The sequence below is a fragment of the Dermochelys coriacea genome, chromosome 6 (genome assembly GCF_009764565.3).
Source record: "Dermochelys coriacea isolate rDerCor1 chromosome 6, rDerCor1.pri.v4, whole genome shotgun sequence".
Taxonomy (NCBI): domain Eukaryota; kingdom Metazoa; phylum Chordata; order Testudines; family Dermochelyidae; genus Dermochelys; species Dermochelys coriacea.
The window spans coordinates 81,663,830-81,681,311 of NC_050073.1; the positions used below are offsets into that span (position 1 = coordinate 81,663,830).

The 17,482-nt window shown below is 36.9% G+C and overlaps 1 protein-coding gene across 3 annotated transcripts in view; it reads left to right on the forward strand.

Moving 5' to 3' along the window:
* SRP54 (signal recognition particle 54) overlaps window positions 1–17,482 on the forward strand; it is a 43,576-nt gene that overhangs the window by 19,297 nt on the left and 6,797 nt on the right. For all 3 annotated transcript variants that reach the window (XM_043516599.1, XM_038406858.1, XM_043516598.1), the window contains exons 2-8: window positions 3,708–3,818; window positions 10,323–10,414; window positions 11,214–11,298; window positions 13,767–13,871; window positions 15,711–15,777; window positions 15,866–15,923; window positions 16,587–16,737. In XM_043516599.1, coding sequence (XP_043372534.1) covers window positions 3,741–3,818; window positions 10,323–10,414; window positions 11,214–11,298; window positions 13,767–13,871; window positions 15,711–15,777; window positions 15,866–15,923; window positions 16,587–16,737 — 636 coding nt within the window. In that variant the 5' untranslated portion in view covers window positions 3,708–3,740. The remainder of the gene's footprint in view (window positions 1–3,707; window positions 3,819–10,322; window positions 10,415–11,213; window positions 11,299–13,766; window positions 13,872–15,710; window positions 15,778–15,865; window positions 15,924–16,586; window positions 16,738–17,482) is intronic.

Sequence of the window (17,482 nt, forward strand, 5' to 3'; positions counted from 1 at the left end):
GAAAACAATATTTTAATCCTTGGGATAAATTTAATCAGTCATGGGCACTAGTAAATAGGGTATTTCAATGTTTACATTTCAATGTTTCTAGGAGTGCTTTCTTAATCTCAGTACAACAGTCGATTGTAACAACCCTATTCCCTGATCTGACTATGCTCGCTAACCCAAAAGTAGAAATTGTTTGGGGCTTTCAAGCGTGCAGTGTGGTTCTCATCTGAAGGTTTATACCACTGGATTTGAAACTACATTGTTTTGAAAGAGCCTGCATTTGTTATGCCTTGCAATGTGACTGGAAGATCATCTGCTCATTTGACTTTGAGGGTGCTTCGGAGGAGAGTTCTACGGTTGGAGATTATAACAATTTAAATTTAATGTGGTATGTTTTCAGAAAGAACTACAAATTAAATTTTGTGAAAGGATTTTTTACAGAATGCAAAACAAAAAATGTATTTGTGATTTTTAAAATTACAGCCAGAAAGAAACAAAAAACCCAGAGAAACAAAGTGAGTGAGGTACTATCTTTTAATGAACAACTTCTGTTGGTGAAAGAGACAAGCCTTCAAACTACCCAGAGCTCTTCAGGTCTGAGAAAAGTACTTGGGGTTTGTCTACACTTAAAGCTGCTGTAGCGCTTCAGTGTAGACATTACCTACCCAAACGGGACAGATTCTCCCATTAGCATAGGTAATCCACCTCCCTGAGAGACAGTAGCTAGGTCAATGAAAGAATTCTTCACTTAACCTAGTGCTGTCTACACAGGGACTTAGGTCAGCTTAACCACGCTGCTCAGGAGCATGGATTTTTCAGCAGCCTTTCACTCATAATCTAAGAGACCATTTAAGGTCAAGTAGCCTTTTAACACCCCTGTAGTCATAGGAAAATAAAGGGGGGTTAGTGGGTACAGATTGTTGTAATAAGCCATACATTTAGTGTCTTTATTAAGATCATGAATTTATAACTAACAAAGTTATGAATTTAAACGCCCAGGTTCATTTTTTAAAGGTGTTATGTGCAGATTTCCTTTGAAGATGAGGTCAGATATGGAATGTGGTTTTGTGAAAAGTGTTTGTCCATGCGTGATTTTGTCTTTTATTATTTTTCTCCAGGAGTTCATTCACCCTCTTTTTTGCCTGTGACTGCAAAGGCATTAACAGGCCACTTCACTGTAAATGTTCCCTGAGAATACGTGTTAACTACTTATGCCGAACAGTCTGTTCCACCTTGTGTTTAGCTGTGATACTATCTTTCTTAGACCTGAAGAAGAGCTCTGTGTAGCTTTAAAACTTGTCTCTTTCACCAACAGAAGTTGACCCATTAGAGGATATTACCTCACCCATCTTGTCTCTCAGGTCTGTCTATGCTACTGACCTATATCGGTATAACTACGTTGCTCAGAAGTGTAACAAATCCATACCCCTGAGCAGCATAGTTGTACTGACATAGCCGTGTAGACAGTGCCATGTCGGTGAGAGTTTCTCCCATAGACGTAGGCTATGTCTACACTAGCACTTTTGTTGGTCAGATGTGGAAAAAAAGCCCCCCTGAATGACATAAGTTTCACCAACAGAAGCATCGGTGTGGACCGCTGTGTCTGCAGGAGATGCTCTACCACCGATATAGCTACTCCCACTTCTTGGGCGTGGTTTAATTAGGCTGATGGGAGAGCTCTCTTCTTCTGGCATAGAGTGGCTACACAGGAGACCTTATAGTGGCGCAGCTGCAGCAGTATAAGCTGTGCCACTGTAAGGTCTGTAGTGTAGATATAGCCATAGCTGTTATCTTTCAAGGTGAGTTAACTATGCTGACCGGAGAGCTCTCTCCCATCAGCATAGGGTGTCTTTATTAAAGCGCTACAGCAGTGCAGCTGCATCAGTGTAGTGTTTTAAGTGTAGACTTACCGTCTAATATACTTGTACCAACATGGCTACAACAGAAAACGCTGTTTAAATAAACAGTCTCCTGCAATGTTTGTGACATTAAAGGGACTAGTAACAAAAGTAAAGCAGACTTCACTGATTTTCATGGTACAAGCTGTGAGAAATGCAAAAAAGAAACATGGTGAAAAGAGATCTGTATTTAACGTTTTTTTCCATTCTTAATAATCCAACATGTTGGTAACGTAAGGAAATAAATGTTTGCTTACAGTATTACTTGAGTCCCTCGATTTGAGTGTTCATGTACGTGCCTAACTTTAAACTGTATAAACTTTTTTACAAACATTTAAAAAAAAAAAAACCCATGAAGTTTTCCACTATAAAAGAATGAGTTGAGTAGTAGTTTTCTTTTTTACTAATGCCAAGACTTGTATTCAAAGAATTTTACAAAAGTAAATATTTGGATTCTCTACCATATGAGATACTTCCCTTTGAAAAAATAGGTGTCTACTTTATGATGATGATGAAGAAGGAATAAAACAACTTTATTTAAAGTCTTCTTTCCCCATTTCATCTTTGTTAGTTGTATCCAAACTTCTGTGAAATATTCATGGTTTCTCTGAGCCTCGGATTCATGTAGCATCATTAGACTTCAGCAGTTCCCAGCCCTTCTGTTGAAATATGCTTCCTATGTTAATGGCTGGTAACTCATGGGAGAATGGCAGTTGGAACTAAAAATGCTGAAGTTGAAATGTAGAGTCTTTTGGCCTCCCCATCCCCAGTTACTTAGCTGCGGGCTCGCTGTAATGCTGTTATAAGCTGAGCCACTTGATTTCTTTAGTTTTTGTTTCAAATTTCTGTGGCAAAAATAACACTTTGTCAGGAAACAATATGTAACATCTGCACTTGCAAGATGTGCAGAATTCTGAAAGCTTATTTTAAATTCTATAAATATTTACTTAGGTGCTCTGTAGTCATGAGTAGTCCCATCAAACCTGATGTATAAAATAAAGCACTTGTGTAAATGTCTGCAGAATTGGGGCTTTGATTGCTAATAACAGTAAGTTATTAAAATGTAACTTTAAAAAGTAGATCTCTTCTATTTAATATGTGGATTTCACAAAAGTTGGACAAGAAAAATAGTCTAGTCAAATTTGAGTTGTATCTCTACCTGGCAGAATCAAAATCAGAAGGTGTATTGAAAGATGAGGGTTTACTCATCAAAACTGTGCTTTCTTATATTATATAACATCATTCAACTTTCACATGGCTTTTGTCACAATATTTTTCCTACCTAAATATTTCTTCTTGACAGGTTGTCAGATATATATTGTAAGGCAAGATTTATGATCTAATTCTGGTGTTTTCCTAGTGTCATTTGACTCACTGAGGGAGATCTAGATTTGAACATGGGTGTCTCACTTGGTATATTTCTCTGGAACAATTTTTCACTTCAAAGTTTGAGTTTGTTCATATCCTCTTCTTCCTTGCTATAACTCAAATCTGGTTGTGACATCACAGCTAGTTGCTTGGAAATGCTCTAAAGAGAATTCTAGGATATGAGATGAGAAATGAGCAGCACTATAAACTCCAAAATAACCTGTTTTTCATGCAAGTCCTCAGGAAATGAGAAATTCAGATTGATATAGAGCAGCAAAACTCTCTCTGAATAGTCTTAGAACAAAGCTGATTATGAGACAGACTTTCCATTCACACTATATAAACATCAAGATGACATCATGGTAATGTACCTCACCTAAAAAGACATACAAGAAAAAGTAAGTAACAGAACATTTCCTAAAATTAATGTTAACTTTCCTTAATGCTTTACAGATTGTTGTGTGAGATTTCTCTGAAGCCACCAAAATGGTGTTAGCAGACCTTGGAAGAAAAATAACCTCCGCATTGCGCTCGCTGAGCAATGCTACAATTATCAATGAAGAGGTATGTAATAATTGTGTACATTATAGCTCTCATCACAGAGCAGGCAAAATATTACCATGATGGACTAGACTGATCTTGCTTAAAAACTACTGGAATTTATTCACCCCAAAGTCAATGGCCAAACTAATGCATCAGATTGAAGATATCTCAATTATTTAATTTTAATTAAGTGTGCAAGGCATGGGCAGGGGAAGAAGGTAAGCAGCTGAAATCAAAGGAGTAAATGACAGAAATAAAAGAAACACGCAAGTTTGGGTCTGCCAGCTGGTAGAAGGTACTGAGGCACATCAATAAGGGAGTATAAATCTTTTGCATCAACTTCTCTGGATAGAATTAATAATTTATAAACTATTAATTCTATGTTCTGAAGCTCATTTGGGTATCTTCTGTATGATTTTGGGTGAGTTAGTAGTTACGGTGTATGTTTAACAAAACGTAGTTGAACAGGTCTCAGACTTTAAGATCAGAAGGGTCCACCTGATAATCTAGTCTGACCTCCTGCACATTGCCCACCCACTCTTGAAATAGACCCCTAACCTCTTGCTGAGTTACTGAAGTCCTCAAATCATTATTTAAAGACATCAAGTTACAGCGAATTCTCCATCACTGGTTTTAAACCTGCTTGTGACCCATACTTCAGAGGAAGCCATAAAACCCCCAGGGTCTTTGCCAGTCAGGCCTGGGAAAAAATTCCTTTCTGACCCCAAGTAGGTGATCAATTTAGATTCTGAGCATGTGGGCAAGACCCACTAGGCAAATGCTTGGGAAAGAATTCTCTGTAATAATGCAGAGCCTTCCCCATTTAGTGTCCTATCTCCAGCCGTTGGGGATTTTTGCTACTGGCAGTCACTGATGGACCACATGCCATCATAGGCAGTCCCATCATACCATCCCCTCCATAAATTTAACAAGCTGAGTCTTGAAGCCGGTTCGGTTCTCTTCTCTTCCTTCTCCTTCTCCTCCCCCGCCCTCCTCTGCGCGCACACACACCCACCCACCTCCTGCTTCCCTTGGAAGGCTGTTCTAGAACTTCTCGGCTGTGGTGGTTAGAAATCTTTGCCTAATGTTGAGTCTAAATTTGTTGATGGCCATTTTATATCCATTTGTTCTTGTGTCCACATTGGCACTTACCTTAAATAACTCATCTCCCTCCCTGGTATTTATCCCTGTGATGTATTTATAGAGCGCAATCATATCTCCCCTCGGCCACCTTTTGCTTAGGCTAAACAAGTCAAGTTCTTTGAGTCTCCTTTCATAAGGTAGATTTCATACCTCTGATCATCCTAGTAGCCCTTCTCTGCACCTGTTAGAGTTTGAATTCATCTTTCTTAAACATGGGAGACCAGAATTGCACACACTGTTCCAGATGAGGTCTCACCAGTGCCTGGTATAATGGTACTAACGCTTTCCTGTCTCTGCTGGAAATACCTCACCTGATGCATCCTAGGACTGTGACTGCATTAGCCTTTTTCAATGTAAATTTTTGGAATAATTGGTTAAGCATGCATCCATTACATTGAAATAGAGTTAAACTTTTTTCCACCCAATAACAATCCAATAGCTTTTTAATGTAAGTGCAGGTTCTTTTAGCAAAAAAGAAGTTTAAAGAAATAGTTGTTTAAGTGACTGAGTTACAGTGCTTGTGAAACTAATAACATTGGCTATAGGCAGCCATAATGTAGCCAGGAGCTGTGTAAACTTTACATTGGCAGAAACTCTGGATCTTATTCCTTACTGCGTGGCACCTTTTTCATTAAACTTTTAAGTCTGAGCATTTTGTTAGATGCCCAAAAAAGCCATAAGCCCATAATTTGGAGAGGGCGACGGCGACGGCGACACTGGTTAAAAAACAATCCCTTAGAAGGGAAGTGAAAGTTTAAATAAAACAAATGGAAATAAGCAGAAGTTGATAGCAATGAATATGAATTAGAAGCTATGAATAGCAGAAAACTGATGTAGGAAGCAGCAAGGACACAGACAGATATCTATGGCCAGCAGAATTAAGGACAATAAGGAGTTTATTATATTAGGTACAAAAGAAATCCTAACAATGGTATTGGTTCATTACTAGATGAAAATGATAGAATTGTCAATAATGCAGAAGAGACAGAAATGTTCAATAAATATTTCTGTTCTGTATTTGAGAAGTGTGAAATAAATGCATTAGAAAGCAATAGGCCTCACACAATAGCAAGTTATGATGTATTATGCATAAAGTAATGTATGTAGGAGTAAGATGTATGTGTTTTTATGGTTAATTGAAGTAGGAGCAAGCTTAATGTATGCAAAGATAAATGTATGTATCAGCTAAAATACAAACCATATTGTATGCAAATCATTAAAAGGAAGTAGGAGTGAATATGTTTAAGTCTTTAATATATTCAATGAAGTTAAATGTGTTTAAGATATGCTAGGTTAATATATGCTGCAAGAAAAGGCAAGTGGCTCTGACTGCAACATATGCACTCAAGTCAAATAGTCATAGCAATGCAGGAAACTGCATAAATTTAGTAAAACCAAACAATATTCTAATTTGGTCACTTGATAACTCCGAATCAAAAGTAAAGCTGGGCCCAGACCTTTAAATGTCAGCTGAAAACAGCTCAGCAGTGCGACAGAACCAACCAGGGTCTCCTAAGGGAGCCTCCTTGCTCTGTCTTCCCTACCAATCGATCTCTCGAAAGAATCGACGTGCCAACTGGCTCTGAGGCCCTGGCCAGGTCTCATTCTGAGTGAAGGTCACCTTAGTCAGACTGTCTCGGACGAGGCGATGCGATTAGGTAAGCAAACCAGAAAAAACAGCTTTAAAGAAATAGAAAAACAATTAATCCTAGGTATAAAATAAGCATACAAATAAGAGAATAATAGAAGTCTTGAGTGTTTGAGTTGTGGTTAACCTATTCCTTTTTCTGCATTGCAACAAATATTTTTTATATATATATATATATATATATATATATATATATATATATAAAATTGGCCTTAGAATTGTATCAATAATTTCTCCGCATACGTTTGTAATGTAGAATTCCCTAAAAATAAATATTAATTTTTAATTTTCAACGAACAAACTTGGGTCCTCTTCTTGGTGATAGGTGAGTAGTGATAACGAACCAAATTTAATTGTGAGCTACCTCTTGGGCTCATTCACCTGACTTGGGGTAGGGGCGAGGCCCTTACCAGGGCTTTCCAGTAAATTTACCCGAGTGAATTTTCCTCTTACGTGGCATAGTCAGCAGGATTTCCTTTTTCCGCCTTTATTCTCCGACTAGAGGGTATGAGTTTTTTGTTCTTGCTCTGATTTTACGTATACAATTATAATGAAATATTTTAACGGAGTGACCTTTAAACGGGACTTTTCCTCTAGAGGACACCCAGATGTATACATATCACCTCTGCCTTCCTGGGGTCGGTATATTTCATTATCTCACCTACAGAGTGAGGGAAATCATGCTACAGGGGAAGAAGCAAGATGATGTATTCATATTATATGATATACTTATCATTCAATCAGTAACTAAAGAGGATGTTAAACACAGATGATTTTTAATGAGCAGGCTTGGATAATTTATAGGAGAATTAAACAACTGTTCAAAGAACTCTCTGGAACATTATATTTTTTTCAATGAGTCTTGGAACACTGGAGAAGTTCTAAAGGACTGGAAAAAAGCTAATGTTGTTGTCAATACTTAAAAAAGGTAAATGGGATGATGATGGTAACTATAGGCTTCTCAGTTTGACAGCAATCCTGTGGCGTGTTTTTTTTTTTTTTTTTTTTTTTCCTAAATGGCTGATACAGGACTCAATTGATAAAGAATTAAAGTAGGGTAACTAATGCCAATCCACACAACATGGTTTTATGGAAAATAGATCTTGTCAAACTAAATATCTTTTGATAATGGCATTGATGTAATATGGTTAATTTCTGTAGGTATTTGATTTGGTACTGCACCATGTTTTGATTAAGAAACTAGAATGATAGATAATCAATGTGGCACACATTAAGTGGATTAAAACTGGCTAACAGGACTCAAAATGTAATTGTAAATAGGGAGTAGCTATTGAGCAGGTGTGTTTGTAGTGGCATTCCCCACTGAGCATTTCCTGGTGCTATGCTATTTAACATTTTTATCGATCTGAAAAAAAATAAATAAGTGATAAAGTTTGCAGATGACCCAAAGATTGGAGGAGTGGTAAATAATGAAGAGAACAGGTCACTCATACAGAGAAATCTAGATCTTGTTAAGCTGGGCACAAGCAAACAATACGTGTCTCAGTATGGCTAAATGTAAGGTCATACATCAAGGAACAAAGAATGTACGCCATAGATACAGGATGGGGGAATTCCAGAACTGGACACACTATTGCAGGGACTGGAAACAGTGACTCCGAAAAAGATTTTGTGTTATGGTGGATAAACAGCTGAACATGTGCCCTCTGTGCGAAGCTGCAACCAAAAGAGCTAATGTGATCCTTACATGTGTAAAGAGGGGAATATCAAGTTAGAATAGAGGTTTCATTACCTCTGTACTTGGCACTGGTGCGACTGCTACTGTGAATATTGAATATGCAGTTCTGGTGGCTACGCTTAAGGATCAATTGGAGAGGGTTCAGAGAAGAGCCATGAGAATGATTCAAAACATGCCTTAGTGACTGAGCTGCTTGAGTCTATCTGGCTTAACAAAGAGAAGGTTAAGGATACATAAATATCTGCGTAGGGAATAGAAATTTGGTGATAGAAGGCTCTTCAATCTAGGAGGTTTCTGTCCAGTTATAACAAGATCTAGTGGCTGGAATTTGAAGCTAGATAAATTCAGACTGGAAATAAGGCCTAACTAACCATTGGAACAATTTACCAAAGTTGTGGTGGATTTACATCACTGGTAAATCAAGACTGGATGTTTTTCTAAAATAGGGTTTGGTTTAACCACAGCTATTGGACTTAAAGCAGGAATTAATCCAGAGAATTCTGTGGCTGGTGTTTTGCAGAAATCCAGTTAGATAATCACAATGATCCCTTTTGGCCTTAATCTATGAATAGTTTGCCAGTTATCCTAAATTTTATCATGTGTTGTGTTGGTTTTTTTATATAACAAATTATCAGATTTGATTAAGACCATAAACTTTTCATCTTATCCCAAGCTTGTATCTGTCTGAAGATGTATAATACCTCAGACAAAATTCTCAAACCTGGGTGCTTAAGTTAGGCAGTTAAATAGGTAACCTGTTTTTTCCACAGGGGCGAGCATCCATATCTCCTGTTTTCTCCAGTGAGAACTACAAGAGTTCAGTGTCTCAGAAAATCAGGCCACTGAGAAAGCTATGCAGAGTATGGATTAGTGGTAAAAATTTTAAATGCACCCAACTCTTAAAATTTAACCTTCTTTTGAACTCTAGCCACCCTGGTTTGAAAACACTGGCCTTAGTGTGGTGAATCATGGTTTACCTTCTTAATGAAATGTGCTTATTTTGGTTCTAAGGAATACTTTTATTTATGGATGTTACTGTGTTCTGATGTTTGTTCTTGTTCACTTTTGTCTGTGACTGGATACAAACTGTTCTTGTCAATCTCGTTTAATCTGCTATTTGTCATAACTATTTTATGCACATCTATAATTACTTTTTACAGTACAATTCTTTCAATTAACTTGAGTTTACCTTTACATGTGGCTGAATTATCTCTTGTTATGAAATTATGGTAATTTCATTGGTGAGGGGGAAGGAACACATTCTTTTAATATAGTAGAGTAAAAGTTGCATGATGATATAAACTGATCAACTGTGCTTTTCATACCTGAACATTTTTTTTTCATAGAACTACAGTAGAACCTCCATTACAAACACCTCGGGAATGGAGGTTTTTTGTAACTTCGAAATGTTCATAACACTGAACAAAATGTTATCGTGGTTCTTTCAAAAGTTTACAACTGAACATTAACTTAATATAGCATTGAAACTTTACTATGGGGAAGGAAAATGCTGATTTTAATAGTCTTAATTTAAATGAAACAAGCACAGAAAGGTTCCTTACTTGAAAAAAAGATTTGTCAAACTTTCCTTTTTTTTAGTAGTAGTAGTTTGTTTAACACAGCACTGTACCCTATTTGCGGGTTTTTTTGTTTTTGGTCTCTGCTGATTGCATACTTCCATTCTAAATGAGATGTGAGGTTGACAGCTCAGTTCATAATTCTGATGTTCGTAGTTTTGGGGTTCTACTGTAGTACTTTTGTTTTATTCCTGTGTTTACAGAATTGAATCAAATATTTTTAATTTATAAATCAGTCTGTTCCAGTAATACGCATCTAAAATCATCAACTTCCACTTCAAGGACTATCCATTCTGTCTAAGGTTTACATCAGATTCAAGGATTACTTTAAGTATTAATCATTTTATGTTTACCAAACACTAAAACAAACATGCCATTGTTTTCATGATGCAGATATGAACAAACTTGATTTCTGCACAATCGTAAATTTTAAATTTTTTTTTTAAATTCTCCAAAAGGTTTTAAATGCTATGTTAAAAGAAGTATGTACGGCACTACTGGAAGCTGATGTTAACATTAAATTAGTGAAACAGCTGAGAGAAAATGTCAAGTAAGTTAAATAATCAAAATACATTAAATTGACTAGTTCTGTTATGTTTGTGTGGAAGTTGCAGACAAGTGAGATGTGTAGAGTAACTTGCATATGATACCTTTGAAAGGAACAAAAATATGTGATTTACATTTAATTATTTTCCCCCATCATTCCACTTCTCCTTCACTAGAGAAATTTAGTCTGAGCATTTAAATGTCAATGTCAATCCAATTTTACCTAAGACCTCTTTCCTCAAGTTAACTAGTTGATGATGATGATTTTCTAAAGAAGAAAATAGATTTTATATATACTATCTGTTTTTATATCAAATTTAATATTTCATAAAGTTTCTATGAGAAGTAATGAGGTCAAATTAGACATTTTAGTGTAGTGAAACTCCTTCAGAGTTTAATTAGTAGCAGTACATCATACCTTTTTAATAGTAACCATACTGATGCCTCTTAAGGTTTGCCTGTTTCATTCTGTATTTGATATAAACAGAGGTCTTGTTTACATGTGACAGTACTGTTAAAATATGTCTAACTTTTAGTGTACTTTACTTGAGTTGCTCTCTAAAATATTCAAATATACTGGAAAGCTGGTAATCTTCCCTAAATATGAGGATAATGTTTCTACTGTATGTCTCTCCATGTTTAAGAAAATATGGACAGTTCAAGACACTTAGAGAATGTAGGGCACTTTTCTCTGTTCAGATAAACTAAGACATACTTATTATCCTCTTCTCAAGGTTTGCTTAAACTATACTAACATTCCTTGTCCTGTTTTGATTTTATTTTAACAACTTCTAAAAACTTAGGTCTGCTATTGATCTTGAAGAGATGGCATCTGGTCTTAACAAAAGGAAAATGATTCAGCATGCTGTCTTTAAAGAACTTGTCAAGGTAAAACTGTATGAAATTTGCATATTTTTATTTTGGATTTTTATCTCTCTTTGTGTAAATAACCATCCAGTCCAAATAACTGTTCAGGTATGAACATGCTGGACAAACATCTCAGTTACAACATATGAACTACTGTTATCTATTAAAATAGATTTGTATTTGTAAACATAGTTCCTGTTTGGATACATGGCATTTACCTGTGCCAGGACATTAAATCCAAAGATGTTTAACACTGTTATTAAAAATAAAAAATCTATAACATTATTTTTTTGAATTGTGATTGAACAATGGGGAAAAAAGTCTTAGTAACTAGAGAGATTAGAAAAATGGTTTCTGTATGAAATTGTTTCTGTTGAATTGTGAAAGAATGTAGGATTAGGTAATTGGAGTCCTTTCAAACTTTAGTGCTCACACAAGCTATTTCTGACTGTAACTGGATCTTGAAAAATTTGTCCAACATCTACAAGGCTGAGAAATAAGCCTATGAGCAAGTGGAAAAGAGCTGTTCTGCAATGCCCCCCACCCAAGCCACACTGCAGTTTAAAGGAATAAAGCAGTTGTGTGTTGGTTTTTATTCTTTAATTGACAGTATGTTACAATGTGTCTATTTATTAAAATTTTTAAAATCAACTAAATCTCTTTTGCTGTTTTAAGGTAGGTCTACACTTAAAACTTTGCAGCTGCAGTGCTGTAGCACTTCAATGAAGATGTTACTATGCCAACAGGAGGGCTTCTCACATAGGTGGATTATGTCGACTGGAGAAGCCCTCCTGTTGACATAGCACTTTCTATACAGGGGTTAAGCAATGCAATTATGCCAACCTATGTGTGTGGATTTTTCATACCCATGTAACAATGTAGTTATACCGATTTAAGTTGTTTATAGTGTTGATCTGGCCGTAGACATTTTCTCCCTTCCTGGCTTCACTCCACTTCTTTCTTTTTCCCCTCACTAGATCACTTTTTATATTCTTCTTGAGCTGACTTCAATGTTTCTTCCAGTTCTCTACCGTTTTCTGCTTCTCTTTTTTTCCCTCCATTTTTCTCAACTTTTCTAACTTATTCCATCATTCTTTCTTGCTTACTCCCCCAGCATGTGTTTTGTTCCCATTTGCACATATTCCCTTCCTCCATCCACTTTTAGGTAGGGTTTGACATTTTTACAAGACTCTTAACAGCCTAATGTTACTAGCCAAAGACCAAGTGATAGGGAAGAGAGGGATAGAGGTATTGTTTGTGAGGAACACCTACATCAGAAACCAACACATCTCTGCTTCTGGGAAAGAAAAGGGTGCAATGATTTCTCCCTTATTGTTGTGGTGTCCTGGGACGCTGCTTGAGGGGCATGGGGCTGGGCCTGGGTTCCATCTAGAAGACATCTGACAAATCTGAAGTATACAAATCCTCCCCAAGGCTGCAGGAGGGGTAAGGAGCATACTTCCTGTGGGTACCTTCCTCCCACAACCTCTTGGCTGCTGCATATTGGGTATCGCTAGTAATCTTACCCCTCTTGGTCTCCATTTGTGAGTTGTTGCCCTCATTTAATAACTTCGGTGCCTGTTTGCACAGTTACTCAGCTTTTCCCAGCCAGAAGCATCAAAGTGAAATTAGCCAGATTCCTTTCAGTTTCACACCTCCCTAGAGGGCTTTGAGTAGAAGCAGCGAAAATTGATGTTTGTGCCTTGTTTTCACTTTGGAGCACATTAGCAAAGCTTTGAATGTCTGCAGACACAGTAAGAAGGCACTGCATCAGTTTATTTTCTTCTCTTGCTTATAAGATAGGAACTGGAGCCATAAGAGCTAGAAACATAAATTTTATTAAGCTTAAATTCTGCACAAATTGGCTGTGGTTCTGTTGGTAAGCTTCCTACTTGCCATCGGTAGGTGGATTATTCAGGCACTGACAGGTTTCTGCTATCAGCTGTGAATAGGGTGTTCCTTTTGTTTATAGGGTTATAAAGTCAAATTAGTCTTGTCTATCCTTTCTTTAGTCCATAACAGAAATCAGAATTCACCTTGATCAATTGGTCCATCAGCCATCTCGGAGAGCGTGCCGATCACAACATGACATTTGTGGTGTTCTAGCCAGTCCTTCAGCCACCTATTGGCCAGGTTGTCAGTGACACCACACACCTAAAAATCAGAATTAAAATTGTTTAAATATTTTGTTTCAAATTAAGCAAACTAAACCAAACAAATTTAAAATCTGAACTCAATGAAATTTTGTGTGTATGTATTTAGGGACTAGCCAAATCTAACTCGACTTAGACTTATGAAATGTGTAATTAATAGCAATGTTCAATCAGTTAGCCTTTTAAAAGACCAAGTTCAGACATACAGTTGGGTATGCAAGTCAAGCCACCGCTCTGCATAGGGACTTGGGTGAAGGTAGGAGTGTAGTATGTCCTCTAACAATTCCACACTTCTGAGGTTTATCTTTCTTTCATTTATTATGCTTTGTCTTACAGCTTGTAGATCCTGGAGTCAAAGCCTGGACACCAACTAAAGGAAAACAGAACATTATAATGTTTGTTGGGCTGCAGGGAAGTGGTAAAACCACAACATGTTCAAAGGTAAATTATACTGAATCCTTTTACAATACTTAGGCCTGATCTACACTGGGGAGGGGGTGGGATCGATCAAGTTAGGCAACTTTAGCTACGTGAATAACATCGCTGAAGTTGACCTGCTTAAATCTACTCACCACGGTGTCTTCACTGCCATGAGTGGACAGCTGACGCTCTCCCGTCGACTCCGCCTGTGCCTCTCGCTCCGATGGAGTACCGGAGTCGATGGGAGAGCACTCAGAGGTCAATTTATCGCGTCTAGACTAGATGCGATAAATCGACCCCCGTGGGATCGATCGCTGCCCATCAATCCTGCGGGTAATGTAGACAAGCCCTTAATAGAGAAAATAGTAAAAATTAAACTGTCTGAAACACAAATTTCTGTTAGATGTTACTGTTGGCTTGTATACTTCCATCGTTAATATAGCTTGCTGAATACAGTACAACCCTATTTATATAAGAGACTTACTGCGGCAGAGATGCAATCTCTGCGGGAAAACTCTTTTCTACACAACTCATAATTAAAAGAAATGATAATGAGAACATTCATTTATATTTGATGGGATTAAAGAGAGAAGAGAAACCTTGATACATGAAAGTTGAAGCCAGCCACCAGCTGATGAGATTTGGGAAGAAATCTCCCTTCCCGCAGCATGGGCAGGTTATTCCATAATTGTGGTTCCATAACTGAGTGGTGGTGGTTGTACCTTTTTTCTGAATCATTGGGATATTGGCTACTGTTGGAGATGGGGTACTAGACTAGATAGATCATTGGTCTGATCTGGTTAGGTAATTCATGGTCTGACAGAGGGACTGCATAGTGGAAGTATTTTCTTTCTCTCATTGAGTCACCCTAATGTTCTCTGACATCTGCTTTGCACTGTTGCAGTTTAGCGTCAGTGTTACAGTAAGGGGCAAATTGTTCCAGCTCTTATTAAAGTGTTTATGGAGTGGAGGAGATGTATTTTTCTGAAATGGATACATGAAAAATAATTGACTACTGTCACAGCTGAATGTTAATGGGGTAGAGTGGGATGAATGTATATAATGAGGGCTTTCATTTCACAAAGACAAGTATTTAAAGCAATGGGGCTCACTTCAAAAGCTGTTCTGTCATCAGTTGAAAGGTTCAGGACCAAGCAACCAGTCTGCAAGATCAAAAGTTAGCAAATATCACATTGGTTGTTCACCTTTCCATTCTCTACATGTACTTTTACATATTGCTTGACCGTCACTAGCTCAGGAAATTAAAATTGCATGTCCCGTCCCATTCCAAACCTGCCTAGTGCATAAGGCAAAGCCAATGAGTCACATGGTAGAAAAGTTTTGCTTTAAATACTAAATAAAGGCAATAACCTCTGATAATGCCTTACATTTTTACTATTTTCAGAGTAGCAGCCGTGTTAGTCTGTATTCGCAAAAAGAAAAAAAGTACTTGTGGCACCTTAGAGACTAACAAATTTATTAGAGCATAAGCTTTCGTGAGCTACAGCTCACTTCATCGGATGCATTTGGTGGTCCACCAAATGCATCCGATGAAGTGAGCTGTAGCTCACGAAAGCTTATGCTCTAATAAATTTGTTAGTCTCTAAGGTGCCACAAGTACTTTTTTTTTGTTATTATTTTTTACTATTGCTATATATGACCAAAGGTCTCTGGTTGCAGGCAGCGTGGTCCAGGAAAAGTGCCTTGACTCTGGTCATTTAGAAAATACCAGTACAGGACTTCAGTGACTTATTTAGCTTTTTTATAAATCTAACATTTTATTTTTAAGAAAAGGATTTTTATCACCTAAATCACTAAAATGCTTGGTACTGTAATACATTTTGTATTTCCTTTTAACAGTTAGCCTACTATTACCAGAGGAAAGGTTGGAAGACATGTTTGATATGTGCAGACACATACAGAGCAGGTATTATGAGTGACTTTAAATAGGTTTGTTCCATTTTTGCACACTTATACATTGCAGATGGTCCACTGACAATATCTCTATTTTACAGGTGCTTTTGACCAGCTAAAACAGAATGCAACAAAAGCAAGAATACCATTTTATGGGAGGTATGCACCTTTGGTTTTGGGAACAGTTCAACTCATTCTAATGTTACACATTTGGAAAAAAAATAGGGGATCAGTGAGCTGTCAAACAGATTTTAACAAGAACAGAACCTTTATAAAGGAGTAGGCTACTGACACATTCAGGTCTTCAGGGAGACGTGCATACGTCCTTTTTGATCTTTAGATATGTTAGAAAGCACTTAATCTCTATCCCCAAATATAAACAGTGATAGGAGGTTCACAATAAGATGGCAATTCTGTAGAGGGGGGAAAAAAAGTGGATCACTCTTCTGAATCATGCTTTGAGTGAGTTCTCAGTGCTTTCCTATCTTGCTACTGTGTGCACACTGATGGAAGAATATAGATTTAAACCTGCTTCAGCTCTATATCCGTAGAGCTGAGATAAGGCACAGTGTATAAATTATGCTTTTCAATGCAAGAGATGCTGAAGGAAAGAGGTTAGATAGAGCATCTAGAGATTTTTATATCATATAAACAACTAAGAATGTCTATATCTAGAAATTTGGGATGGATTTGAAGTTACTTGATTGCATACATATGAGTTAATTAAAAGTTAGTTTCCTAAAAATAGATCCTTGGGATGTGGGTGCATGGACACACAAAGTTATTTCATGTAATTTAGACATGTCTTTACCTTTTGAATAGTTACACAGAAATGGATCCTGTGATTATTGCTTCAGAAGGTGTTGAGAAATTTAAAAATGAAAACTTTGAGATAATCATTGTTGATACAAGTGGGCGTCACAAACAGGAAGACTCTTTGTTTGAAGAAATGTTACAAGTTGCCAATGCTATAGTGAGTAACTACTAGAAGTGTAAAAATGGTTCTTGATTGTCTTTTGTTTTTATAGTAATTTGAAAACATATCGTTATCCAAATGTGTTTTACATAGATGCTGTCTATTATAGAACATGTCAGGGCTTTAATTTACATCTCGGGAGCTTCTGAAATATGGGGACAGTTCTGACTGCTGTAACAGCAAAGATAAATGAAGTCTGAAAGTTATTAGCCTTCAGTTGGTGAAAGTTCAGTAAAACTACTTCATTTTAAACTGTTCTTCTGCTCATTTATATAATTAGTTATTGAATTAAAGTTGGCTTGCATATATCAAGGCTGACATTATCACTTCATACAATATGCTCTTTTTCCTTCGTGATCTTGCATAAACAAAGTAAAAGAAAAAGGACTGATGTGTATTTACAGCATTACAGAAATTATAGCAAATGTGCCTGGGTTTCATCTGCCACTTCTTCACATGTCTGGTTTATGTGAGATAGATGAGGTGATCATAGGTCATGCTGATGAACAAATTAATCTACGCTTTCACGTGGATTAAGGAACAGTCTTCATAAGTAACAAAACTGGCAGCCTCAGTTTGGCCACCAGACTTGGGATCAAATGGAAGATATTCTTTGGCATCTTTTATTAGTAAGCCTAATACTTAATAAGTGGATTGTAGGAGGACAGCATGGACAAATATTGACTTAACATTGCTCGGCATAAACAATAATGTTTACAAATATTTTAATAGTCCATATTAA